This window comes from Anomaloglossus baeobatrachus, chromosome 5 (genome assembly GCF_048569485.1).
Source record: "Anomaloglossus baeobatrachus isolate aAnoBae1 chromosome 5, aAnoBae1.hap1, whole genome shotgun sequence".
Classification (NCBI taxonomy): Eukaryota; Metazoa; Chordata; class Amphibia; order Anura; family Aromobatidae; genus Anomaloglossus; species Anomaloglossus baeobatrachus.
Window position 1 is genome coordinate 578,631,954 of NC_134357.1, and position 27,863 is coordinate 578,659,816.

Consider the following 27,863-nt stretch of genomic DNA (forward strand, 5'->3'; position numbering starts at 1 on the left):
TGCGTTCGGTCCGGTTTTTGCCGCATGCGGCAGATTTAGCCGATGCGGCGGCCGGATGGAACGTTCCCTGGTACGTTTTTTGCTCCAGCAAAAAAAACCGCATCGCGCCGCATCCGACCGATACGGCGCTTTTCCCAATGCATCCCTATGGATGCCGGATGCGGCGCGATGCGGCAAAAACCGCATCCGGCCGCCGCATGCGGTTTTTGCCACTGCGCATGCTCAGTAGCATGCCGCAAGCGGCAAAAACCGGACCGGCCGCATGTAAAAAACTTATGCAAAGGATGCGGTGTTTTCACCGCATCCGTTGCATAGGCTTCACAGCCGGATTGAGCCGTACTGCTCAAACCGGATGTGTCAAAGCAGCCTTAGGGTACTTTCACACTTGCGTTATTTTCCTTCCGTTACAATCCGCCCTTTTGGGAAACAGCGGAATCCGTTAACGGATTCCGCTGTTTCCCATAGACTTGTATGGTTGACGGATTGTACCAAAAGGAGCTGCGTTGCTTCCGCTGGGCGACGCTCCGTTGCTTCCGCCCAGCGGGAGGAACGCAGCATGTAACGTTATTTTGAGCAGCGGAATCCTCTGGATTTCACTGCGCATGCTCTTTTTTTTTTTTTTTTTTTTTTTTTTTTTTAAATCAAACTTTATTTTGGCTCGCGGTGGCCGAACGTTCAGCTGAGCGCCCGGCCGTCGGCAAGCGACAGCGCTCAGCTGAATGACCGGCCACCAGCATGCCCGGCCGCCTGCAAGTCACAGCGCTCAGCTGAGCGCCCGCCCGCCGGCATGCCCGGGCGCCGGCAAGTGACAGCGATCAGCTGATCACCCGGCGGCCGGCTGCAGGGAGCGATCAGCTGATCACCCGGCGGCCGGGAGCGATCAGCTGATCACCCGGCAGCCGGCTACTGGGAGCAATCAGCTGATCACCCGGCGGCCGGCTACTGGGAGCAATCAGCTGATCACCCAGCGGCCGGCTGCAGGGAACGATCAGCTGATCGTTCACTATAGTCTGCCGCTGGTAAAACCGGGAAAAAAAAAAAAAAAAATCAAAACGAATTGCGTTGTTTTGCAGCATCCGTTGCATCCGTTGTGTCACTATATGCAACACATCCGTTGCATCCGTTACACAACGCAATGCAACGGATACCGTTCAACGCAAGTGTGAAAGTAGCCTTACATGGAATACATTACTTACAAGCTGCGGTCAGACACATTTGACCTAGATGATGATTATGGCAGCTTGTACAAAATTGTGAATAGATTTATTTCATAAAATAACCACTTTAAATGGAATAAACCTTCCATAGCAAAGTTTGTAATAGTGAGTTGAAAGAAAAAAAATATCTGCAAAGGGCGCCCTGCAACTAAAGGTCTTGTCCTGAATCACTCTTTTTTTCCCCTTTGATCCCATGTGTAACACAACAAGAAACTTTAGTACCATCTCTTGTAGCCAATCACTGACCTTAGCAACTCGTTCCAGCTACATCGGATGAGCCACGGAGATCTGTGATTGGCTGCAGCAATGTTGAAGTGATGTCACAGCCAAACAGCATAGAACATGACAGCAGCAAAGACCATGCTCAATCTGGTTTGGGACTGTAAGGGTATGTGCACAGTCAGTGTTTGCAACGTTTTGGAAGTAGCGTGTTTTTCCATTTTTCAGTACAAGCACAGTGGATGGATTTATAGAAATCTCCTGCCCACTGAGCTTCTTTTCTCTGCTCCTTAAATTGATATATGGTGTGGCTTTCTGAGCTGCAACATGTCAATTTCTGTTGCTCTGGCCCAACTGTTCTCCACATGGTGAAAAAAGCAAAAGTTGGTAGCACCCCGAACCCTGATCGTAGGCACGGGCTGCTGTGTTCTACTGCAGAGCAAACTCGCATTTCCACAGGCGGGCTGACACTGCGTCAGCTGCTGTACATGTGTCGCGGGCGGAGGGGCCGCGCTCGCTACGCGCGGGTCCGGGGCTTCTCTCTGCTGCTGCTCGGTGGCTCGAGCGGTGGGCCGGACCCGGGGACTCGAGCAGCGCTCCTCGCCCGTGAGTGAAAAGGGGTGGTTTGTTTGTTTGGGGAAGATTGTTCGTGACGCCACCCACGGGTCGTGGTGATGGTGGCACCACCGCTGCTGGTGACGGGGATCCCAGGAGCGATGGTAGGGAGCAGCTAGGGTGTTGTCCCCTCCGTGGGTAGGGGTTGGTGATCCCGGGGCCCGGTTGTGATGCGGGGAGGCTGGATGGCTGGGGTGCAGGGTCGTAAGGACGGCGCGGTGCCGGATGGCACAGTTGTACTCACTCAGATACAAAAATGCACAAAGTCCTTGGTAAACCAAACGGCTGAATGGACGGGTCCCGCAGCCGGCTGCTGCTTCTGTGTTCTCTCCAGACAGGTGGTGGCGGCTGTCTTTCCCTGCACCTTTTAACTGACTTGACTATGATGGTTTCCCAACGGTAGTCCACTCCCTGGTGTATTGGCCCAAGGGAGCTCTCGTTGCCCGCAGGCGCTGGCCCTTTGGATCTCTAGCCCTTAGCGGTGGCTCTCTATCCGGACGGGTTCGGCGGTTGCCTTCTGACGGGACTTGGTAGTTAGGGAACCTCGGGGGTTCCGGTCACACTCGGATTTGACCTTTGCCGGCGGCTTCTAGCCTGGTCGGGGTCCGATGGCCCTGCCCTCTTGTGCTGATACAGGTTCTGCTTCCCGGCTCGGTACCGGCGGGTCACTGCCGCTCTCCGGTCCTTCGGTTTCACCGACCTGCACCTACTCCTGCAGACGGCCACCACCGTCTGCCGACCTTGCTCACGGTGCCTGGGCTCCGTCCCAGACACCAGCAGTTCTACTCCTCTCCACTTTAGTTCTCTCCTGCCCACCCTGGGCTCCTCACTTCACTCCTCTCTCCTCGACTCTCTGACACTATCTGCTCGTTTTTCCCCCACCTTCTGGACTGTGAACTCCTCGGTCCGTGGGGCCAACCGCCTGGTTCCACCCCACCTGGTTTGGACATCAGCCCCTGGAGGAGGCAACAAGGATTTTTAAGTTTGACGGATGGACCTGTCTAGGGGAAGGGGTGTGAGCGGTGTCATGCCTGTGACTACCTGGCTAGTCAAGGGCGTCACATTCTCCCTTGGTGAAATGCAGACTGTCCGCGGGCTGCCCGTACATAACCGGTTTTATTTTTCAAACTGCAAAAGATATAAACATTAACAGGTAAACAATATGCATTCTTTTATCTTCCCTGACGGGAGGCTATTCTTAAACGTTGCTAACATATAAAACATATAAAAACATTTTTATTAACAACGGATGGTCTTCCGCTCTCCCACCCAAGCAACCTAAACCTTGATGCTGCCCCTAAGAAGTGGGCAGCACCCCTTTCACCCCAGTCCAGGTCCAGGTCACCCGAGCGAGAACGGGTACGGTGTCTCGCACCCAGCTGCTATTTCAGGGGACCCCACGTCAAGGAGGACCCCTGACCCCCGGAGGATGGTCACCGGTCCTGGTGGTGACCGGACCCTGCGGGTCCTTCCTCCAACCTGCCTCTCCGGAGGCGGCAACGGTTCCCAGCCCACAAAACTTATTTACAAGGCCACAAGTCCGTGGCTGGCTTGCAAGTTCTCGGCTTTGTCCATGAGCAGTTCCTCATGCGGTGGGGGCTTAATTTAACTGGGAACAATGGTTCTTTTTGAAAACTGACGGCAATCAGGTTACAACTCGGTGATTAGCATTCAGTCATTCATAACCGGAACAATCAACATGCTGAGGGTATCAACGGGGACAACTTTTTTTCTTTTCGGTGAAAACTCCATGCTTTCAGGGCGGCTACCACCGCGGGGGGTCGGCCCGGTCGGGTACCGGACGATACATTGGGTTCTCCTTCCATATGCAACTCATTCCGGAGCCACGGATAGCCACTGGAAACGATGGCGGGGGTAGCGTGCTCGGGACCTCTTCCTCCATCAGCTGCACCCTCTCTGGACCTCCCGCTGCGGCACCGGACCCCGGCTCCCACTCAATCAAGGCTGGTTCAGGAGCTTGTGTGGCTTAATCGCGACGCGGCACGGCCGAAGCGGCCCCTTGCTCACGGGGCCACACCACGGCAACGATTCTGCGTACCTCCGCCTTCCAATCTAGCAGCTGCTGCAGGCTCTGCGCCCTCACCTTCAGGCAAAACCGGCCCAGCTCCCGCTCCAGCCAAGCAGCGGTCCCGGTCTTCAAAAGCTACTCCTCCTCTGTTTCTCCAGAGCCTCGACGCTCCGGTGGCGGGCGCTCCTGCGCTCCAACCCGAGGACGCCGCCATCTCTCCATCCGTCCCCCTTGGTTCTTCTGCGCACTTCCGGCTTCAGGGGCAGGACTTCACTTTCGCGCATTCACTGCTCAGGGAAGACGCTCGAGCGGGAAATCTTCACGCCAAAAGATGGCGGAACTTCGAATTTTTCGGCCGGACGCCACCGCCGGGGAATGCAAGGCGCACTTCTACCGGTAGGTAGACTGGTTCTATCCTGTTCGTGACGCCAAGTTGTCGCGGGCGGAGGAGCCGCGCTCGCTACGCGCGAGTCCAGGGCTTCTCTCTGCTGCTGCTCGGTGGCTCGAGCGGTGGGCCGGACCTGGGGACTCGAGCAGCGCTTCTTGCCCGTGAGTGAAAAGGGGTGGTTTGTTTGGGGAACATTGTTCGTGACGCCACCCACGGGTCGTGGTGATGGTGGCACCACCGCTGCTGGTGACGGGGATCCCGGGAGCGATGGTAGGGAGCAGCTAGGGTGTTGTCCCCTCCGTGGGTAGGGGTTGGTGATCCCGGGGCCCGGTTATGATGCGGGGAGTCTGGATGGCTGGGGTGCAGGGTCGCAGGCGCGGCGCGGTGCCGGATGGCACAGTTGTACTCACTCAGATACAAAAATGCACAAAGTCCTCGGTAAACCAAACGGCTGGATGGACGGGTCCCGCAGCCGGCTGCTGCTTCTGTGTTCTCCCCGGACAGGTGGTGGCGGCTGTCTTTCCCTGCACATTTTAACTGACTTGACTATGATGGTTTCCCAACGGTAGTCCACAGTTTGACGGATGGACCTGTCTAGGGGAGGGGGTGTGGGCGGTGTCATGCCTGTGACTACCTGGCTAGTCCAGGGCGTCACACATGCAACCTACGAGCTTACTTTGTAGTCTTCCACATCACTTAGCCTATGTGAAAAAAATTAATGTCAACACTTTGAAATCTAGTACTACTAATAGTATACTAATACATGACAGACTGAACATGAGTCAACAGTGTGATGCAGCAGCAAAAAAAGACAAGCACAATTGTGGGATGTATTAACAGAAGCACAGAGTCCAGATCAAATGAAGCAATTATCATCCTCTACTCTTTGGTCAGACCTCATCTGCAATTCTGGGCACCACGTCTTAAAAAAGACCTCAACAAATTGGAGCAAGTTCAGAGAAGAGCGACCAGAATGGTGAAGGTCTACAAACCATGTCCTATGAGGAACGGTTACAGGATTTGGGAATGTTTAGCTTGCAAAAAAAAACCAGAGAGGAAACTTAATAGCCATCTACAAATATCTGAAGGGCTGTCACACTGTAGAGGGGTCAGCCCTATTCTCATTTGCACATGGAAAGACTAAAAGCAATGGGGTGAAACTGATTGGGACGTGTCACAGATTAGATTTTGGAGTAAAAACCTTTTGACAGTGAGGGCTCATGCACACGTTGCTTATTTTTTTGCGTTTCTGCAGCATTTTGAGCAGCAGTGTCACATTGTCAAAGTGCATGCGTTCTGCTTCCCTAGCAAAGTCTACGAGAATCATGCAAAATCCGTGCACACAATGCTTTTTGAAACGCGGCGTTTTGATTGTCAAAAATTTGTCAAAATCTCTGCGTTTAGAAAAGCAGCATGTCACTTCTTTTGTCCGTTTTGGCAGCGTTCTACACCCATTGAAATCAATGAGTTGTAGAAAAACACTGCCAAAATACTAAGCAGTGCGTTTTCACTGCATTTTTGTTGCGATCCGCATGTTTTTTTAACATAATAAACGCAGGTCTTTCGGTTTCTCTTTGCCTCTATCTCTCTCTCTGTCCATGTCGGTCTCTCCCTCCCACCCCATCTCTCATATTCCCTGATCACCGGCGTGGTGCTGCACAGCATTCACACTGTGGTGGCTTCTCCCTTTTTGAAAATGCTGGCCACTCAATAATCCATCTCATATTCCCTGCTTCCCCCACCCCCCAGCACCTATGATTGGTTGCAGTCAGACATGCCCCCACGCTGAGTGATAGCTGTTTCACTGCAACCAATCACAGCCGCCGGTGGACGTGTCTATATCGAGCAGTAAAAAAAAATAATAAAAAAAAACGACGTGCAGTCCCCCCAATTTGGATACCAGCCAGGGTAAAGCCACACGGCTAAAGGCTGGTATTCTCTGGATTGGGAGCCCCACGTTATTGGGAGCCCCCCAGCCTAACAATATCAGCCAGCAGCCGCCCGGAATTGCCGCATCCATTAGATGCGACAGTACCGGGACTCTACCCAACTCATCCCGAATTACCCTGGTGCGGTTTCAAATGGGGTAATAAGGTGTTAATGGCAGCAGCCCATAGCTGCCACTAAGTCCTAGGTTAATCATGGCAGGCGTCTCCCTGAGATACCTTCCATGATTAATCTGTAAGTTAAAGAAAATAAACACACACATGCAACAAATCCTTTATTTGGAATGATAGACAAAAAAACACCCTCTTTCACCACTTTATTAACCCCTCAAAAACACCTCCAGGTCCGACGTAATCCACGCAAGGTCCCACGACGCTTTCAGCTCTGCTACATTGGAAGCTGACAGGAGCGGCAGAAGAACACCACCGCTCCTGTGAGCTCCATGCTGCAACTGAAGTGAGTCGCGCGATCAGCTATGCTGTCACTCAGGTTACTCGCGGCCACCGCTCTCAGGTGGAAGACTGCATTTGTGGCCGCGGGTAACCTGAGTGAAACCACAGCTGATCGCGCGGCTCACTGCAGTCACTCGGGATTTGCGATCACAGGTGAGTCCTTCATGTGTGACCGAAAATCAGGCTGCGACACAGGGAGAGAGACGCGCTACGTCAGTGAAATCGGGTGAAGCTCTGACGTCACTGCTGCGGACTCCTGTGTCCTGGCACTGACGTCGGAGGTTCATCTGAGTTCATGACAGCACACAGAGACAGAGCCGCGGGATGACAATAAAGTCGGGTGAAGTTCATCCGAGTTCATTCTCATTGCCCGGCTCTGTTTGTGTCTGCTGTCAGCTGGCATGTAGCAGAGCTGGGGGATCGCACTGACAAAAATGCATCCAAAACGCATGTAAAATCCATGCAAAATACATCCAAAATACATGTGTTTTGGATGCATTCTTTTTTGTCAACACACAGCGTCACGTCTGCCAGAGGGTGCATTTATTTCTGCACTGGCCCAGGACGCAATGTGCGCATGAGCCCTGAGCAGGGCTGGACTGGGACTAAAATTCAGCCCTGGCATTTGGGGGTACACAGGCCCACTTTTCCAGTGGTGAATGTGTAATATATTTTTGCACTTGTATATGTGAGTACTGTATAGCATTATGTGAGCACTGTATGGCGCTATGTGACACTGTATGGCGCTATGTGAGCACTGTATGCATTATGTGACACTGTATGGCATTGTGAGTACTGTTTGGCATTATGTGAGTATAATATGGCATTATGTGACACTATGGCATTATGTGAGTACTGTATGGCACTATGTGAGCACTGTATGGCATAATGTGACAGTGTATGGCACTATGGGAGCACTGTATGGCACTATGTGACTACTGTATGGCACTATGTGAGTACTGTATGGCACTATGTGAGTACTGTATGGCACTATGTGACACATTTTTGCAGTGTGTAGCAGACCTTGATGTATTTTCTGCTCTTTGCTTCCCTGATTTGTGGATTGTTCCGCCACATACCTGTGTCCTAATCACTCTACAAGCTCTGCAGTCACTACAGGGGATTGTACCTGTGCGGACATGCCAGGACTAATATCACGAATATCATACTAATTAGTCCTCGATTAATGACTCCACGCCCCTCCCCACACACACATAATACAATGCACCCCCATTACCCCTCCCCCCCCCCACACACACACACACATACAATACAATGCACCCCCATTACCCCTCCCCCCCCCACACACACACATACAATGCACCCCTATTACCCCTCCACACACACAGTACAATGTACCCCCATTACACACACACACACACAATTCAATGCACCCCCTTTACCTCTCCCCCCACACACACACAGTACAATGCACCCCCATTACACACACACACACACACACACACACACACACAATACAATGCACCCCCTATACCTCTCCCCCCACACACACACAGTGCAATGCACCCCCATTACACACACACACACACACACAACAATGCACTTCCATTACACATACACACACAATACAATGCACCCCCATTACCCCTCCCCACACACACATACAATACAATGTACTCCCATCACCCACACACAATACAATGCACCCCCATTACCCCTCCACACACAGTACAATACACCCCCATTACCCAAACACACACAAATACAATGCACGCTCCATTACCCCTCCCCCCACACAATACATTACACCCCCATCACGCACTACACACACACACACAATACAATGCACCCCCCATTACCCCTCCCCACACACAATACAATGCACTCTCCATTACCTCCCCCCCCAGACACAATACAATGCACCCCCCATCACCCCCTACACACACAAATTACACTTCCCCATCACTACACACTCCTGCCTCCCCCCTCCCTCGGAAAACAGCGCTCCCCCTCTGCCTGTCACAAAGCTGTGTTCCTTCACAAATGTTCCCCATTATTTGTCCTCAGCTTCTCCTCACTCATCCCCATTAATTAAACCTGTCTCTTCGGCTCCTCCATGGAGCGCTTACCGCTTCCTGATGTCTCCTGTGTGCCGACGCCCGCAGCACTGTGATGACGTCAGCAAGGTGCTGATCTCATCACGTTGCTGCACGTCGGGGGCGGAGCACAGTCCCGGCGCGCTGTTCAAATGTATTTACGTCTGAAAGATGCAAATACATTTGCACAGGAAGGAGGAAGCTGTGTTATATATATAACTCCTGTTCCCCCTTCTCTTCCCCCCCCCCTCTCCCCCGGGTCTCCCTCCTTTTCCCCTTCCCCCTTTTCCCTTCTCATACAGGAATCCTATATCTAGTGTTAACACCAAGGCGCCTCTTTGTTGATTCATCTTTATTAGTGATATGTGTTGTTCTTTTCCACATTTTTAATTTGTGTGTTTTTTCCTGTTTTTTTTAATCCTTTTAGTGCTGTGGCTATTTACCAATGGACTTTTTTCCACGCTACCCCCCTTATTTATATATTCCTGATTCTATGGACTATGAAAACAACAACCTTTTCTATGGGACTATGGATAAACATCGGCCTGCTTTCTGAACCTAGTGTCTATTTGTATAATTTTTACCTGTATATATCTTTTGTCCTTTTCTTGGTTCGTTATATGTAATGACTTATTATGTCTTTTCATATTTGTATATGTGTCTGTACTGATGTTATTTCTATTGAGCTTTGGCTGATGATATCTATGCTCCCTGATTGACCTTCCCATCATGGTGACGGTCTGCATCCAGGGTTGATGCGACCTTCCCAAGATGGTTCCTGTGGGATCTGTGTCCTATCGTGGATGACGCCGCGCACATGCGCGCTCGGCCTGCTACTGACACCTCCATTCAGTGACGGGACGGTCATGACGTCGGAAGGGGTTTTCCCTCTCGGACCCAGACACTGGAGTGCTGACGCAGCTTCCGGTCGACTCGTTCTAGCCGACCGCGCATGCGCCGTTACTTGTGTCGCTACTTCTTGATTTGCAACAGCTGTTTGGTGGGTATTTATACCCTGGGAATTACACTTTGCCTTTGTGACCCCCATTGAAGAAGCCCTCGCGAAACGCTTTGGGGTCTGTGGAGCTGCATCCCTCGTTTGCTGACTTGGCTATTATGGGTATGTGTCCTAATTAATCCTCTTGTTGTGCATCATTTGTTTGGTTACGTTATTCTGGTGCCTGGGGTGAGTTTCATCTTCTCCCCCCTTTATCATCATTTTTTAGTATTTTACGCTATGTATGAGGCAATTGATCTTAGTGCCTAGCATTAATTTATATTTGGCACCTTTTTGTATTTTTGTGTCTCTACTTACAAACCACGGAGCATTCATTTTAGAGAGGAAAATTCTTCGTAGTATTGCTGTAGACACTCTTATTACCAGCCTTGGTATGATGTGTTTTCTACACATATTCAGCTAGTGGGGTGAATGCTTCTCTTTTTGTATCTCCGCCAGCACTCCTTGAATCGTTTTTAATTTGTGTTTTTTATGCAATTGATTAATAAAATTTGTACACCTTCTGCATTAAGGTAGTGTTAATGACTCGTTTCTTTGGTTTATGATGCTTATTGAGTCTCTACTAGGGATTTATTTCCCCTCTAGTCCTATATAGGGGTTATGGTAATCAGTGGTGGTCACCAAAAATCTCCCCCACATGTTTTTGTTCAGATGTTGTTTACATCTGTTGTGCAAGGAAGTAGTGCTTCAAATGGATATTCATACGCTATGTATTAGGCCAAAAACACACTTCGGCATAAAAAACGTACGTGTTTAACATTCCGTTTTTCGGGTCCGTGTTCCGTTTTTCAGGGGCGTTTCTCCCGTACGTATGACATCCATGTGATGGCGTATGCTAGCCGTGTGTGCATGTGGAATGGCTGTGTATGCGTACGTGTAATGTCCGTGTGAAATGATCCATGTGTGATGCTCAATGTCATTGATACATGTCGGCTGACAGCAGACAGAGTTGCGCGATGAGAATGAACTCGGGTGAACTTCACCTGACCTCATTGTCATACCGCGGCTCTGTCTGGGTGTCGCGTACTGATCAGCGGTCACCCATAAAGGACTCACCGGTGACCGCTAATCCCGAGTGACTGAAGTGAGCAGCGCGATTAGCGCTGCTGTCACTCAGGCTACCCGTGGCCAGCTGGAGTCCTCCCCCGAGAACGCAACTCACCTGTGACTTCATCGCTGTCACTCGGGCGACTTGCTGTCACAGTTGGAGGATCCAGCGGTGGAAGCGAGTTACCTGAGTGACATCAGCGCTTATCGCGCTACTTACCTCACTTGCTGTGTGGAGCGGACAGGAGCGGCGGTGTTTTTCTGCAGCTCCTGTCACCTTCATGTAGCAGAGCTGGAAGCGACGTGGGACCTCCGTGGATTACGCCGGACATGGATGGGTTTTTGGGGCTTAATAAAGTGGTGAACGAGGGTATTTTTTAGTGTTTTTTATTGCAAATAAAGGATTTTTCATTGTGTGTGTTTATTAACTTTAAATTACAGGTTAATCATTGGGGGTGTCTCATAGATGCCTGCAATGATTAATCTAGGACTTAGTGGCAGCTATGGGCTGCTGCCATTAACTTCTTATTACCCCGATTGCCAATGCACCAGGGCAAATCGGGAAGAGCCGGGTAGAGATCCAGAACTATCGCATCAAATGGATGCAGCAATTCTGGGCGGCTGCTGACTGATATTGTTAGGATGCGGGGCTCCCCATAACGTGGAGCTCCCCATCCTGAGAATACCAGCCTTCAGCCGTATGGCTTTACCCTGGCTGGTATCAAAATTGGGGTGGACCGCACGTCATTTTTTTTTAATTAATTAATTATTTTACTGCACAGTATATACACGCCCACTGGCGGCTGTGATTGGTTGCAGTGAGACAGCTGTCACTCAGCATGTGGGCGTGTCTAACTGCAACCAATCAAAGGCTCCTGTGGGCGGGGGAAGCAGGGAATAGTAGATTGAATAATGAGCGGCTGGCATTTTCAAATTAATTGAAGCCGCGTATCTTTGGAATAGCTGTTCTTCGCCGCACTGATGATCGGGGATCGGTGAGTATGCGACAGGGGAAGATATAAGACCGAGCGCCAAACGGATGATGACATTGACTTTAGCGGGTCCGTGCCTGCGTTCTGACCTCTAAAAACGGACATGTCATCCGTGCGGGAACACGCACACAAGTACTTACCACATGGACACACGTTCCGTGTGATTTTACGCGTGTGTGCCATCACCCATAGGGTAACATTGGTCAATGTGTCTCCGGTACGTGCAAAAACGTACCAAACACGTACCGGAGGCACGGATGTGTGTTGCAGGCCTTATAGGCACAAATTGTGTGAAATTAAATTAATCCATTGATAATAATATTAGAAAGTTTACATATTATAAATGCTTATTACTGTATTTTTCGGACTATAAGACACTTTTTTCCTCCCAAATGTTGGGGGTAAGTGGGGGGTGCGTCCTATAGTCTGAATGTAGGGTATGGCTGCGGGGAATGAGAGTGCTGTGGTGGAGCAGGTCGTCGGGGGCATGAGCAGGCTGTAGCAATGCCTACCGTGACCACATGGGCCCGCTCATTTAATATGCACGCCCATCATCCCGCCTATTATCTCTCAGCTCTGAAGTCAGCGCTGACAGGTGGGCGGGATGATGGACGGGGGATGTGCGCATACTAAACAGCATGATCACCCCTGGCAACTACAGCCTGGAGTGATCATGTGCGGCTGTATTTACTGCTCCCCGCGCATCATCATCAGCGCAGGGTGTAGTGAATCAGTATACTCGCCACGATCCCTGCAGCATTGCCCGTCCTCCTGTCTGCCGGCCTCGGCTGTGTTTAGAGACTAGCGGTGCTCACAGCGATGATGTCATCGCTGTGCTCATGTGTCCACAGTACACACACAGTAGCAGCCGGCACAGACAGGAGGACAAGTGATGCTGCAGGGAGCGTGGCCGGCTCCACACAGGTAAGCGGCACTGCTGCTGGCACAGACAGGGAGACGAGCGATGCTGCAGGAAGTGAGGAAAGGCGAGTATGAATGTTTATTTTTTGTTTGCCACAGGATGCAGGCCATATAGCAGGATGGGGGTATATAGCAGGATGGATGAGGGTATATAGCAGGATGGGGGTATATAGCAGGATGGGATATATAGTAGGATGAGGGTATATAGCAGGATGCAGCCATACACCAGGATGGGGTATATTATGAGCAGGATGTGGCCATATGCCAGGATGGGGGTATATAGCAGGATGCGGCCATACACCAGGATGGAGGTATATAGCAGGATGACGCCAGGAAGGGGTATTTAGCAGGATGGGAGCACATACCAGGATGGCAGTATAAAGCAGGATGGGGCTATACGAGGATGAGGGACATATGTATACAAGCATGGGGATCATATACAAGGCAGGAGGATCATTACCAGGATGCGGCACCTTAGTAGAGAATTTGGGGACATTACACCCATAACAGTGTCAGCAGCAGATCCTCGCCCCATAACAATGGGTCATGACCACATTTCTTTATTAAAATTTCATTTTCCTCCTCTAAAACCAGGGTGCGTCTTATGGTCCGAAAAATACGGTATGTCATGTAACTTACAATAATTTAAAAATATGTAGATTATTAAGCTTTATGTACCTGATCAAGGCTGGTGATTTAGTAGTATGGTTTTAGTAAACTATGATAATTAGACATACATTTTAGTTGTTACAATCCTTGTAATATCTATAAAATGCAACTAAAGTAAGTTGTATCATTGTGAAAAGTGTAACATTCATGCATTTTAAATATAGTGGATAATTTTAATAAAATTTTTAGGCTGCCGGCTTAGGAATGTTTTGATGTACGAAGAGCCACATTAAGATTTTTAAAAGGCAGATAAGAGACTTTAGTATGTCTCAATGGTTGAGTCTATACCCATCGTTGAAATAACAGGTTTGAGTTTCCCAACGTTCATTTTGATACTTGTGGTCCAGGTACCTCTTTTCAAATTAAACTTACGGTAGGTACGATTGAGTACGTTTGATTATGCGCATATAGCATTATGTAACACAGATTTACGTGAATAACTATACATAGAGTTGATTATTGTTTGGCACATATTATTCAGGACATTGAGATGTTCATTTTGAGTACTTGTGGTCCAGGGTACCTCTTATCAAATTAAACTTATGTACGATTCAGTACGTTGGTGCATCATAGAAGAATAAAAATCTAATAGCTAAAGTCTAACTGCAGACTAACTTGAATGTGGTACAGGTTACAGACATACTGGAAGCCACAGGCAGACAGGTAACTGAGGTACTGACACCCACAGGCAGATTGGTAGCTGAGGTATTGGAAGCCGCAGACGTCCTGGAGACCTCAGACAGGGGCAGACATACTGGAAGCCACAGGCAGATTGGTAGCTGAGGTGCTGGAGGCCACAGATAGTCTGGAGATATTCTGGAGGCTGCAGACAGGTCGCTGCACACACTAATAGTACTAAAACCAGGACACAGGGGTGTATCTTGGTAGCCTCATATAGGCCAGTTAAGCTCAGCACATGGAGCGTGTCCGGCTACTTGCAAAGCCCAACATGGGGCACAAGAACGTTTAACAAACCGGGGGAAGGGAGCAGATCCCAGACACGGGACAGGCGTGTAACAAGTGTATGTGGTCAGCCAAATTTCCAACAATGATCCAAAAAATTGTGACAACTCTGAATTTTTCTTATCCTTACATCTATTGATTAATTATTCTATTGATCCATTCTCCCCTTTATCAGTGAATACCATTTATTTTTATCAAGTAAAATAATAATTGCAGATAGTGAAAGTCATTCTTCTGTTACCCAAATCTTTGCTGAACATTACACAATGTACATATTACATTCCTCTAAATAATGGGCAGCAATCAAGTTATACCTTTATTAATCCATTCTGTGAAGTTTTCTAAGTTCCCAAAGTGCTAAAAATCCATGTTCTTTCAGATCAGAGCACAACATAAGTAATAATCTATACTAAAAACGTATTTTATTTTTTCCAACACTGATCAAACATTCCATGCTGACCTCTTTGGAAGAAGCTGAGGAGTTGTTACTATTGTTGCTGTGGTGTTTAGCTGCATTGGAAGAACTTGAAGCGTTTTTCCTTTTTGTGTCTATTTTCCCTCTGTCTCCTTTACCTTGTGTTATAATATTGCAGTGGTGAGACTACTGCTCCTGCCAGCCTTCTCACTACCCAGGGTGAATGAGTGCCTAGGTATGTTATGATGATGGGGGGAAGCACCCGTATAGAGACATTTGGGACCATAGGGTACAAACTCAGGTGAGTTGCAGGAAGTGTCCCCTCTCCCTATCGTCAGGGCCTTCCTTTTTACCATTTCCATAGTTACCCTTGTGTTACGCTGCATGCTGAGTGTCTGAACGTTCTGGCGTGACATAATGTTTTGATTTTGACACCCACAGTCTTATTGGTTGAGCAGATTGAAGTCTTGGACAGGGGCTTAAATTTTGTCAGTGGCATTTTTTTTGCTGAGGATAGAAATGTTTCAGGTTATAATTACTCTAGTAATAAATTTACAACCTTTAATGAATTGGAAGGATTCTCCTTCTCTGAACAGAAGGCCATTGTAATGCTAAACTAAATGGATGAGGATTGTAATTTGGAAGAATTGGTGGGGGACCATGACGTAAAACAAAAGGTCTCAAACCCTCATTATTATCCAGTAAAATCTCACGTACCATCATTACACATGTTCCAGAATATGATAGAAAAGGACCAATTGGCTCTGCACTGTTATGTCTCCTCCAATTAAAATAAAGTATATAATTTAACGAAAAAATAAATGTAATGCCGATTGTGAACTAAAAAATAACAACTATTTGGTTATACGTAAGTCAGACAAGGCGGGATGTATAGTGCTAGTGGATGCCTCTTTATATGAAAAATTAAAATATGACATTTTGGAAACTAAAGACCGCTTTACACGCAGCGATATCGATATCGCTAGCGTGCATACCCACCCCCCGTCGGTTGTGCGTCATGGGCAAATTGCTGCCCGTGGCGCACAACCTCGCTTACACCCGTCACGCGGACTTACCTGCCTAGCGACGTCGCTGTTGCCGGTGAACCGCCTCCTTTCTAAGGGGGGTGGTTTGTTCGGCGTCACAGCGACGTCACTAAGCGGCCGCCCAACAGAAGTGGAGGGGCGGAGATGAACGGAACAAACATCCTGCCCATCTCCTTCCTTCCTCATTGCGGGCAGCCGCAGGTACGAGGTTGTTCCTCATTCCTGCCTTATCACACATAGCGATGTGTGCTGCCGCAGGAATGAGGAACAACCTGCGTCCTGCTACAGCAACGATATTTGGGAACTGGACAGCGTGTCAACGATCAATGATAAGGTAAGAAAAATTGCTCCTTAACGGTCGTTCGTGCGTTTCAAACGCAACAACGTCGCTAACGAGGCCGGATGTGCGTCACGAATTCCGTGACCCCAACGACATCACGTTAGCGATGTCGTTGCATGTAAAGCGGCCTTAATACTACTTACCGTAGATTGCAATCAATCCAGCTGATGTCTCTTCTAAATCATTATACAATATGTTGGATGGTGGTTGCTTCTCTTTAGGATTCCTTTCTCAAAAGCTTTTGTTATGAGGAGAGCATATTTTGTTTTAAATGTAGAAAAAGGCTTCATAGTTGTAATCTCTTAGTGTATGGGGTTGGAGAGAATATTCTGAGCTTCCTTATATAGTCATCCATTTTTTGGATGACTATTCCATCCCCCTTGTCGGCTGATAGTTACTATATCTGAATCATTGTATTATGATTTTAGGGCAATGTTTTCTTTTTCATTAAAGTTAGTTTGTGTAGATGGGAGTGTAATATTTCTTATTTTAATGAAAGCTTCAAGCACCAAGTTGAGGAAAGTGTCCAAAATATGACCTTGCCTTTCAAGGAGTTAAAAGCTTGATTTTGGAAAAACATCAATATGAAGTCATGTGTCGTATAGAAGTTATAAAATCCATAAAGACTCAACGACACCCCTATGAAGTTGACCCCCTCTTTTGGAAACAGGTAAGTAAAAAGAATCCTCTAGCAGATGTTAGGCCAATCTCAGTTTGAATGCAGAAGAATGCAGAAAAGGACAGATTTATGACCGGTAGAGATAAGAGCAGAAGTTGAAGGCTACTTTCACACTTCAGTCTTTTCATATCCAAAAGGTCTGTTGTTGCGACTGAATGATGGATCCGTCATTTTTAGCTGTCAGCGGACGAAACGGATGAGTTATTTCACAGAATTCCATTCACTGGAATCCTGTGAAAAAACTGATCCGTCGCGTCCGTTTCATCCGTTTTGCAACTGTTTTACGATGGATTCGTCATGATCCATTTGTTTTTGGGACAGCCCAATGGGAGTGCCAGACATGCTGGGCATGCTCAGTAGAAAAGGACAGAATCCAGCACTGGATTCCATTGTGCGACGGATTACAGCGGAATCCAGCACCATAGACAACCATTATACCTCTTTACGGATTGCGATGGAATCCTGTGCAGTGCTTTATTTTGATGCTCCAAAAAATGAACAGTGTCAGTTCCTTCCACCCGACAGTCAGTCATTCCACAACTGATCCGTCGCGCAGCGGATACAACGCAAGGCCATCAGTCACAATCTGTCGTTAATACAAATCTATGGGAGAAAAAATGAATCCTGCAAACTATTTTGCAGGATACTGTATTTTCTCAAGGCAACGGATTGTGACTGATGCAAAAAAACGAAATGTGAAAGTAGCCGAACTATAATAGATAGGAAAGTAATATTTTCAAATTTGTGATAAAGTGGAGAACGCAAAGCATCATTCTGCAACATTGGGTGATGGCCGGGGTCCGGCCAAATGGATATTGGCCAGAGAGATGAAAATATCTATGCAATGTCTTCCATCTATGAACAGATAAAATTGTGATAGGAAAGATGACGGTAATATCTCCTGCCTTGGAATCTCATCATTTTCTAAGACTTAGGGGTACTTCGCACACTGCGACATCGCATGCCGATGATAGCGATGCCGAGCGCGATAGTACCTGCCCCCATCGCACATGCGATATCTTGTGATAGTTGCCGTAGCGAACATTATCGGTACGGCAGCTTCACAAGCACTTACCTGCCCTGCGACATCGCTCTGGCCGGCGACCCGCCTCCATCATAAGGGGGCGGGTCGTGCGGCGTCACAGCGACGTAACACGGCAGGTGGCCAATAGAAGTGGAGGGGCAGAGATGAGCGGGACGTAAACATCCCGCCCACCTCTTTCCTTCCTTCCGCATAGCCGGTGGAGGCAGGTAAGGCTAGTTTCACACTTGTGTTGTTTTGACGCAAACGGAATCCGTCACTAATGTAGTACAGTTCATTTATTTACATTTGAAGCGAGATACAATGCGTCTTGTGTGTTTCATGCAGTACCCGCTTGTGTCAACATGATATCGCGCTTCCACTGTAAATAAATGAACTGTACTGTATGTGTGACAGAACCCGTTTTCGTCAAAATAGCGCAAATATGAAACGGCCCTAAGGAGATGTTCCTCGCTCCTGCGGCTTTACACACAGCGGTGTGTGCTGCCGCAGGAACGAGGAACAACATCGTAGCTCCTATTGGTGCAACATTACGAAAATGACCGACGCTACACAGATCACCGATTTTCGACGCTTTTGCGATCGTTTATCGGTGCATCTAGGCTTTGCACGTTGCGATGTCGTTACCAGCGCCGGATGTGCGTCACTTTCGATTTGACCCCGACGATATCGCAGTAGTGATGTCGCAGCGTGCAAATACCCCTTAGATACAGTCTATAGTTATCTGAAGTTCAGCCCTGCTATGAGTCACCAGAGGGGAAGTATGGGGGTCTAATATTTCCTTTTATTTTATGTAATTGGATATGCTGTATTGTTTTGTTCCCTTTTGTAATGTCTTTTGTAAACACTGCCTACTTTTCAGGTTAAATGTATAACAATTAATAGTGTATGGCTTCGGGATGTGGTTTATAGATTAAGTAGAACAAAGCTACCTGTAACGTGTGTCTAATCGACCTGTATCAGCAGAGACCCTGATTCCAGCGATGTGTCACTTACTTGGCTGCTTCCTGAAGTTTTGATAAACATCAGTTTTATCTGCTTAAGATCTACCAGTTCTTGAAATGCTGCTCTGTGCATAAACTCTCCCACACCACTGATTGACAGCTGTGTACAATGAGCATAGACAAAAAGCTGCCAATCAGGTGGGGATGGGGTTATACAGAGCTAATGGAGATGGAGGAAACATAGCAGCAGGTTTACTAGTTCTCTAGTGATAATCCGCTAGCAATAGTACTGTGATTTTATCAAAACTACAGCAAGCAGTTCAGTAAGTGACACATCATTGGAATCAGAGTCCCTGTCTTTATATAAATCAGATTTTTAATTACAGTTAGGTCCAGATATATCTGGACAGTGATCGAATCTCCGTGTCTTCAGCTCTGCAGCTGCTATTTTTGGTTTAACACTAGAAGTCCCAGAGAGGGGTCATTTAACATTTCTACCTTTGGAACCCAGAGACGGGTCAAATGACCTGAAGGATTTTAGCTAACATCCTATAATCACCGTCTTTTGTTCTGTAATTAAGGCCATTACTGTCGCACCACAGGAGGTGGTTGTTTTCCATTGAGTTTAGCTATTTAGTTTCTAGTTAGTTCTATTCATTATATTATATTTGTCATTTGACCCTCTTTCGGGACTTCAGGGGAAGCTCGAACTTTCTGGGACTTCTAGTGTTAAAATGAAAGAACTGAAATGCAATTGAAGTGGAGACTTTCAGGTTTAATTAAAGGGTTGGAATAAAAATATCCTTTGAAACATTTAGGAATTGCAGCCATTTTTCTCCAAAGCCTCCTCATTTCAGAGACTCAAAAGTACTTGCAGAAATTTATTTACCATAAAAAAAATGTTCATTTTTAATTCTTCATAGAGAATCCTTTGCAGGCAATGACGGCCTGAAGTCTGGATGCCATGGACATCCCCAAACGTTGGGTTTCCTCCTTTGTGATATTTTGCCGCCCTTACTGTAGTGACTTCAGTTGTTGCTTGTTTGTGTTTCTTTTTGCCTTAAGTTTTGTATTACGCTTGTGCAATGCAGCTCAATGGGGTTCACATCTGGTGATTGACTCGGCCATTGCAGAATATTCCACTTCTTTGCCTTAAAAAGCTCCTGTGTTGCTTTTACAGTATATTTGGGTCATTGTCCATCTGTTCTGTGAATCACCATCCAATCAATTTTGCTGCATTTAGTTGAACCTGAGCAGAAAGACTCAGACTTGCCCTGTGCACTTCAGAATTCATCCGTCTCCTTCTATCTTCAGTCACATCATCAATAAACAATAGTGACCCAGGGCCATGGTTAGCCCTGCATGCCCGGCCATCACACTGCCTCCACCATGATTTACAGTAGATATGGTGTGCTTTGGATCATGAGCCATTCCAAGCCTTCTTCCCATCATTCTGGTACAGGTTGATCTTAGTCTCATCTGTCCATAGAACTTTTCCAGACCTGGGGCGGCTTCTTTAGATGCTTTTTGAAAAAGTCTAAGCTGGCCTTTCTATTTTTAAGGCTGATTAATGGTTTGCTCTTTGTAGTGAATCTTTTGTATTTGCACTCAGGAAGTCTTCTTTTTGTGGTACTATTAGATACTGAAACATCTACTTTTTTGAGAATGTTTTTTCACTTGGGTGTATGTTGTGTAAGAATTTTCCTTCACTAAGGAAAGGATTTTGTAATCATCCATCTCTATTGTCTTGTCTGGACATCCAGACCTCTTTGAGTTCCCATACTCTCAAGTATGGTCATGTTTTTTTCAGAATATACCAAATTGTTGATTTGGCCATCCCTAACATTACCGCTAGATCTCATTTTTTCATCCCAATGATGGTCTGCTATTCCTCCATTGAGGACTCCTTTGACCGCATGTTGTGAGTTCACAACAACAGCTTCCAAATGCAAATGTCACAGCTGGAATCAGCTCCAGACCTTTTATCTGCTTAATTGATAGTGGATTAATGAGGAAATATCCCATGTAGACTATTAAAGACCTTTTGAGATAATTGTCCAGTTATTTTTTTATCTCTTTATAAACAGATAGCTACATGTTTATGGGCTGTAATTCCTAAAACCTGACTCCAATTAGGATGTGAATACCCTAAAATTAAAGCTGAGAATATGCACTTAAGAACAGATATTGATTACATAACTGTATATTGAAAATGTTTTGGTAAAATGCCAAAATTTGTGTCACTGGCCAAATGTTTCTGGACTTAACTGTAAGTGGTAAACACGTAGTGACAGAAACCTATTAAATTCACAAAACCCCAGCATAGGTATCATAAATGTTTATGAAAGAAATCCAGCTTCACAGAAAGGCGTGTCAATTCTTTTTCTTTTTTTCTTTTCCTTTGACACAAGTATAACAGCACATAGCAGTCAAGGTGATAACATGACCGATGTCAACGACGCGTTTCAAGTGACACCGCACTCTTAATCATCCTGATTAAGAGTGCGGTGTCACTTGAAAAACGTCGTTGACGTCAGTCATGTTATCACCTTGACTGCTATGTGATGTTATACTTGTGCCAAAGGAAAATAAAAAAAGAAAAAAAATTGACATGCCTTTCTGTGAAGCTGGATTTCTTTCATATGGATTTTGCCTGAGGTGTGGCAGCCCCTTGTCCAGGCTCCAGAAGGTGGTTGAGACTGATCATTACGGTGAGCTGAATCTGTTGTACATTGCATCATAAATGTTTCTTGCTTTTCCCAAAGAGATAGAGCCCTTTCAGTTCTGGTCTCTTCTACACCCAGAATCCAAACTGTAATAAAGGTTTGTGGACAGAGATGAGTGAACCTAAATAGTAAAGTTTGATGTTCGTATCAAATACAGACTTTGTAAAAAAAAAAAAAAAAATTAGTGTTCGAATTCGGAGATCGGGTTCATTATGTATCCTAACCACTCGATCTAGCATCGCTGTGTTCGGGTACACGTGGTGCTCAGCGGCATGTGCCTCTTCGTGCCATGCTTGAAATATTACTCCCTTCAGGGACTGGAGTGAGATTTCTGGCATAGGGAACACCACAGCTCGTCATGAATTATAGGAGCTGTGCTGTCACGCCCCCGTCCCACCTAAGCTCTGCCAATTTTAGAGTGAAAATGCCAAATCTTGGCACAACTTTCCAAATGTTTGTGACAGTTTTTTTTCGCATAAAAGCTTTGATAATTTGGGAACAGAGCGTCTTAACAACTTCCACATATCTAGGATGCAGTGTGAATAGATTTTCCCCTCACTATTTTTGTGTGAAATGCCTACAGTTCTGCGCCAACTCCAGAGGTTCTGAGGCAAAATCATCACATCTAGACAATAGAGAAAGACAGGAATGAAGACTATATATTTACACTCATTTATTAACAAAATAACAAGATTTGAAATGCAATTATATACAATGTGATATACTTCAGAGTTCCTGTCTCCAATCTGGGGCTGCGCTTTTTAGTAAATAAAGCAGTGGGAAACCTGAGATTAGTGATTTAAATATAATCCAGTATCAAAACCTTTCACAAATGTTCCTAAAGGCTCTCAAAAAGGCTAACAGTGTGCAGCTAAAAATATTCACTGCTCCCCACGCCATAATCCCGCCCACCTCTAGGCAATGAAGCCAGCACCAAATAATAGGCGGTATTATTAGCATGGGGAGCAGTGAATATTCACTCTCTTTAATATCGGGTACACATGATTACTAAGCCGCCCGCTTACTGCTATGACTGGGCGATCACGTGTGTCTAGTATTAGACATTGAAAATTCACTGCTCCCCAAACCCATAATCCCGGCTGTGGGGAGCAGTGAAAATTCTGGCAGCTTACCGAAAGAAAATGTCCGTAGACCTTGAGAGCTAAGAAGACGTTGTAGACGATCCGTTCCAAGCAAAGACTGAAGTTTATTCTCAGATAGCAACAGAGCAGATAAGACAGGTTATGCGGCAGGATGACACACGCAGGTGTCTGGCAGGACAGCAGAATTAGCAACAGATGAAGAAGTGTACCCCGAAAGGCATGTGGGGCTCTTATACATGTTAGACAAAGGAAAGCTCATACTGCAGTGAAAGGCGTATACGTTGGAGAACAAAGAATATAATGATACATCATGACATTATTTACGAGCATTGCGGTAAAAACTTATTGATTTCCTATGGGCATCCATGATACTTTTCACTAGTTCAGCCATGTCGTCATTGCTGACATTTCTGATCCCTGAAGGCGCCTCTACTTCACATAACTCTTCAAACACTGACAACTCTATTGACTACTTAATTTCTTTATCAATTCAATATACCTGCTATTCATGACTACACATCACCGTCAATCAACTGATGCAATTGTATTCTTCTATTAGATTTAACCTTTTTTGGACCTTTTCTTATACTTGCTAATTACACTGATGTCATCTCTATCTCCTCTCTGGGGGAGAACTCTAGCCAGTGCATCTCATTAGCTGCAAAGTTACCGTATTTTTCGCTTTATAAGACGCACCGGATTATAAGACGCACCCCAAACTTAGACATAAAAAAGGTAAAAAAAAAGAAAAATGGGGTCCGTCTTATACTCCGGTGTTCTCTTACCGGAGGGGGGCAGCAGTGCTGGTGAAGCGGGGGTCACAGGAGGCAGAGGTTGTGCTGGCAGGCTCGGCGGGTCAGTGGCAGCGGCATCCGTGGTGGCAAGAGCCGTGGCGTCCGTGGTGGCAGGAGCCGCGGCGTCCGTGGTGGCAGGAGCGCGGCGTCAGGAGCCGCGGGGCCCATGGTGGCAGCAGCAGTAGCAGCGGCGGGTGAGTCGTGCAGCAGGCCGCTGCAGTGAGTGTCCGCGGTCCCGGTTCAAATGATGGCGCCTGGAGCGGCGCATGAGCAGATAGAGCTCTCATCCAAGAGCTCCATCTGCGCACGCGCCCACTCGCGGCACCATTATTTGAAACTGGGACCGCAGACAAACTGGGTTAACTTGCAGCACAACCGCCCTACCCGCACGCACAGAGTGGCAGCCAGCAGGCTGCCCGCCCACCCTGCGTGCAAGCGGCCGGGTACCTGTGCTCGCGTGCAGCAGCCGGGTGCCTGTGTGAGGGCGGCAGCCGTCTGCCGCCCACACGGGCACCCGGCCGCACACCGCACCCGGCCGCCGCCCGCACACCGCACCCGACCGCCGGTTGCACACGGCACCCGGCTGCACACAGCACCCGGCCGCCGCCCGCACACAGCACCCGGCCGCCGCCCGCACACAGCACCCGGCCGCCGCCCGCACACAGCACCCGGCCGCCGCCCGCACACAGCACCCGGCCGCCGCCCGCACACAGCACCCGGCCGCACGCAGCCACAGGTACCCGGCCGCCGCCCGCACACAGTCACGGGTACCCGGCTGCCACCGCACAAGAGCACAGGTACCCAGCCGCTTGCACGCAGCCACAGGCACCCGGCCGCCCAATCGCCGCACAGACAGGACCCCTAGGTACCGCTATATTCGGATTATAAGACGCACCCCTATTTTCCTCCCAAATTTTTGGGAGGAAAAGTGCGTCTTATAAAGCGAAAAATACGGTAGTTTGCTCAAGTCTTCCCAAGATGGCTGTTAGATACTACATGGCTGCTCAGCATATTATGGCTGACTTTTCTCTAACACTTATGTCTGCGTGTAACTGGGGCCACATGGCAGTAATGTCATGCGCTTCTCCACTTACATGGTGAAGTCACTTGCCAGCATCAGAAGAGAACACCGTGCACCGGGACAGCGGAGGGATGGGGAGTGTAATCATTTCTTTTATTATGTGTGCAGTGTGATGGGGAAATATATACCGGCATGGACCCATGATGAGGGCTATATATATATATATATACAAGAATGGGGACATATATACTATGACAAGAATCATATATACCAGGATGGGATAAAGATGGGCAATATATATACCAGGATGGATATACAGTATACACAAGGATGGGAGACACATCAACAGTACCTGTAAGGGGCCCAGGATGGGTGACATCAGTACAGAATTGTGGGATTTTATCCCAGTAACAGTGTCAGCAGCAGATCCCCCCCATAACAGTGCGTGATGACCACATTTTTTGTGTCAATCTTTTCCCCTATATTATTCCTTCAAAACCTAGGTATGTCTTATGGTCCAAAAAATACAATAAGTTTAAAAAGAAATAAAATGGTTCTTTTCCTCACAAATTCTTACTTGAGCAAGTGTAGCCAATATTTTTATAAAACCCTTTGAATTATAGTACATCATGATGGCTTCTCCTGTGTGACTCATCGGACAACAGGAACTGATTAGTCTTAAAAACATTTGGCAAATTCTGAAAGCAAGAATGGCTGCTCCGCTCTGTTGGTTTTCTGATGGTCGGCAAGACTTGATTTACCAGTTAAACATTTCAATTATTCACAACATGAAAAAGGTTCCTTCCCTGTGCGGCTTCTTCACATGTTTAACAAGACCTGATTTACTAGTAAAACATTTCCCACATTCTGAACATGAAAATGGCTTCTCCCTTGTGTGAGATCTTTGATGCACAACAAGATCTGATTTCTCAATAAAACATTTCCCACATTCTGAACATGAAAATGGCTTCTCCCCTGTGTGAGATCTTTGATGCACAACAAGATCTGATTTCTGAATAAAACATTTCCCACATTCTGAACATGAAAATCGCTTCTCCCCTGTGTGAATTTTATGATGTCTAACAAGATGTGATATCTGAATAAAACATTTCCCACATTCTGAACATGAAAATGGCTTCTCCCCTGTGTGAGATCTTTGATGCCTAACAAGATATGATTTCTGGATAAAATATTTTCCACATTCTGAACATGAAAACGGCTTCTCTCCTGTGTGTGATCTTTGATGCACAACAAGATCTGATTTCTGAATAAAACATTTCCCACATTCTGAACATGAAAACGGCTTCTCTCCTGTGTGTGATCTTTGATGCACAACAAGATTTGATTTCACAATAAAACATTTCCCACATTCTGAACATGAAAAAGGCTTCTCTCCTGTGTGTGATCTTTGATGCACAACAAGATCTGATTTCGCAATAAAACATTTCCCACATTCTGAACATGAAAATGGCTTCTCCCCTCTGTGAATTTTATGATGTCTAAAAAGATTTGATTTACTAGAAAAACATTGTCCACATTTTGAACATGAAAATGGCTTGTCCCCTGTGTGAATTTTATGATGTCTAACAAGGTGTGATTTCTGAATAAAACATTGTCCACATTCTGAACATGAAAATGGCTTCTCTCCTGTGTGACATCTTTGATGCTCAACAAGTTCTGATTTCCGAATAAAACATTTCTCACACTCTGAACATGAAAATAGCTTCTCCCCTGTGTGAGATCTCTGATGCAAAACAAGATTTGATTTCGCAATAAAACATTGTCCACATTCTGAACATGAAAATGGCTTCTCCCCTGTGTGAATTTTATGATGTCTAAAAAGATTTGATTTACTAGTAAAACATTGTCCACATTTTGAACATGAAAACGGCTTGTCCCCTGTGTGAATTTTATGATGTCTAACAAGGTGTGATTTTTGAATAAAACATTTCCCACACTCTAAACATGAAAATGGCTTCTCTCCTGTGTGAGATCTCTGATGCAAAACAAGATTTGATTTTGCAATAAAACATTGTCCACATTTTGAACATGAAAATGGCTTGTCCCCTGTGTGAATTTTATGATGTCTAACAAGGTGTGATTTTTGAATAAAACATTTCCCACACTCTAAACATGAAAATGGCTTCTCTCCTGTGTGACATCTTTGATGCTCAACAAGTTCTGATTTCCAAATAAAACATTTCTCACACTCTGAACATGAAAATGGCTTCTCACCTGTGTGAATTTTTTGATGTTTAACAAGATTTGATTTCTGAATAAAACATTTCTCACATTTTAAACATGAAAATGGCTTCTCCCTTGTAGGAACCGTTTCATCCATTTCATATTCCACATTCCTTCTGTAACTTTTATTCTGCTTACAATTCTGTGATAAATGGGAATTTTGGGCTTGTTTGAAAAACTCAGATGATAGAGCTTTCCGAGGAAGGACTGGATTTATATCTGGGACAACAGTATGCTCTTCATATGTATCATGTGGGATACTTTCACCATCTGTTATAAATTCGGAAGATATTAGAGATCCATCTGAACTCCCATTACAGTCATCTGCTAAAAATAAGCACAAAGTTATTAATTTTTAATGATATTATCTTGAAAGTACATTTATTTTTTTAAACCATAACATCAGAAATTAAATTAGGGAAAAAATTATTCTGAATCTGTTGTCCAATATCGAGATCTAAAGGCCCCTTTACACGCTACGATTTATCTGACGGTATGTCGTCGGGGGTCACGGTTTTCATGACGCACTTCCGTCGTCGTTAACGACGTTACTTTGTGTGACACCTACATCTGACTCCGAACGATCTTAAAAATAGCGAAAACCGTTGATCGTTGACACGACGTTCAGTTTCAAAATATTGTTCGTCGTTTGGAACGCAGCAGACATATTGCTACGTTTGACACCCTGCCAACGACGAACAACATCCACATGACCCATTAAGCAAAAGGAAAAAAGGAACCAGCACTCACCGATATTTGCTGTGTAGTACTCAGGTTTATTTCATGGTCGGAGGATACATGCTTCGGCGTTACAGGGAGGGAATGAGGATGGTCAGCACAAAAAGACAACGGCCGTTTCGCCCCTGTGGGTGGGGCTTCGACGGGTCTGTAAGACCCGTCGAAGCCCCACCCACAGGGGCGAAACGGCCGTTGTCTTTTTGTGCTGACCATCCTCATTCCCTCCCTGTAACGCCG

At 46.5% G+C, this 27,863-nt stretch overlaps 1 protein-coding gene across 1 annotated transcript in view; it reads right to left on the minus strand.

Annotated features, from left to right (window-relative positions):
* LOC142313113 (uncharacterized) overlaps nucleotides 1-27,863 on the minus strand; it is a 297,964-nt gene that overhangs the window by 257,731 nt on the left and 12,370 nt on the right. Inside the window, 1 exon segment of the mRNA XM_075352098.1 lies at nucleotides 25,435-27,215. Within this exon segment, the coding sequence (XP_075208213.1) occupies nucleotides 25,435-27,215 (1,781 nt within the window).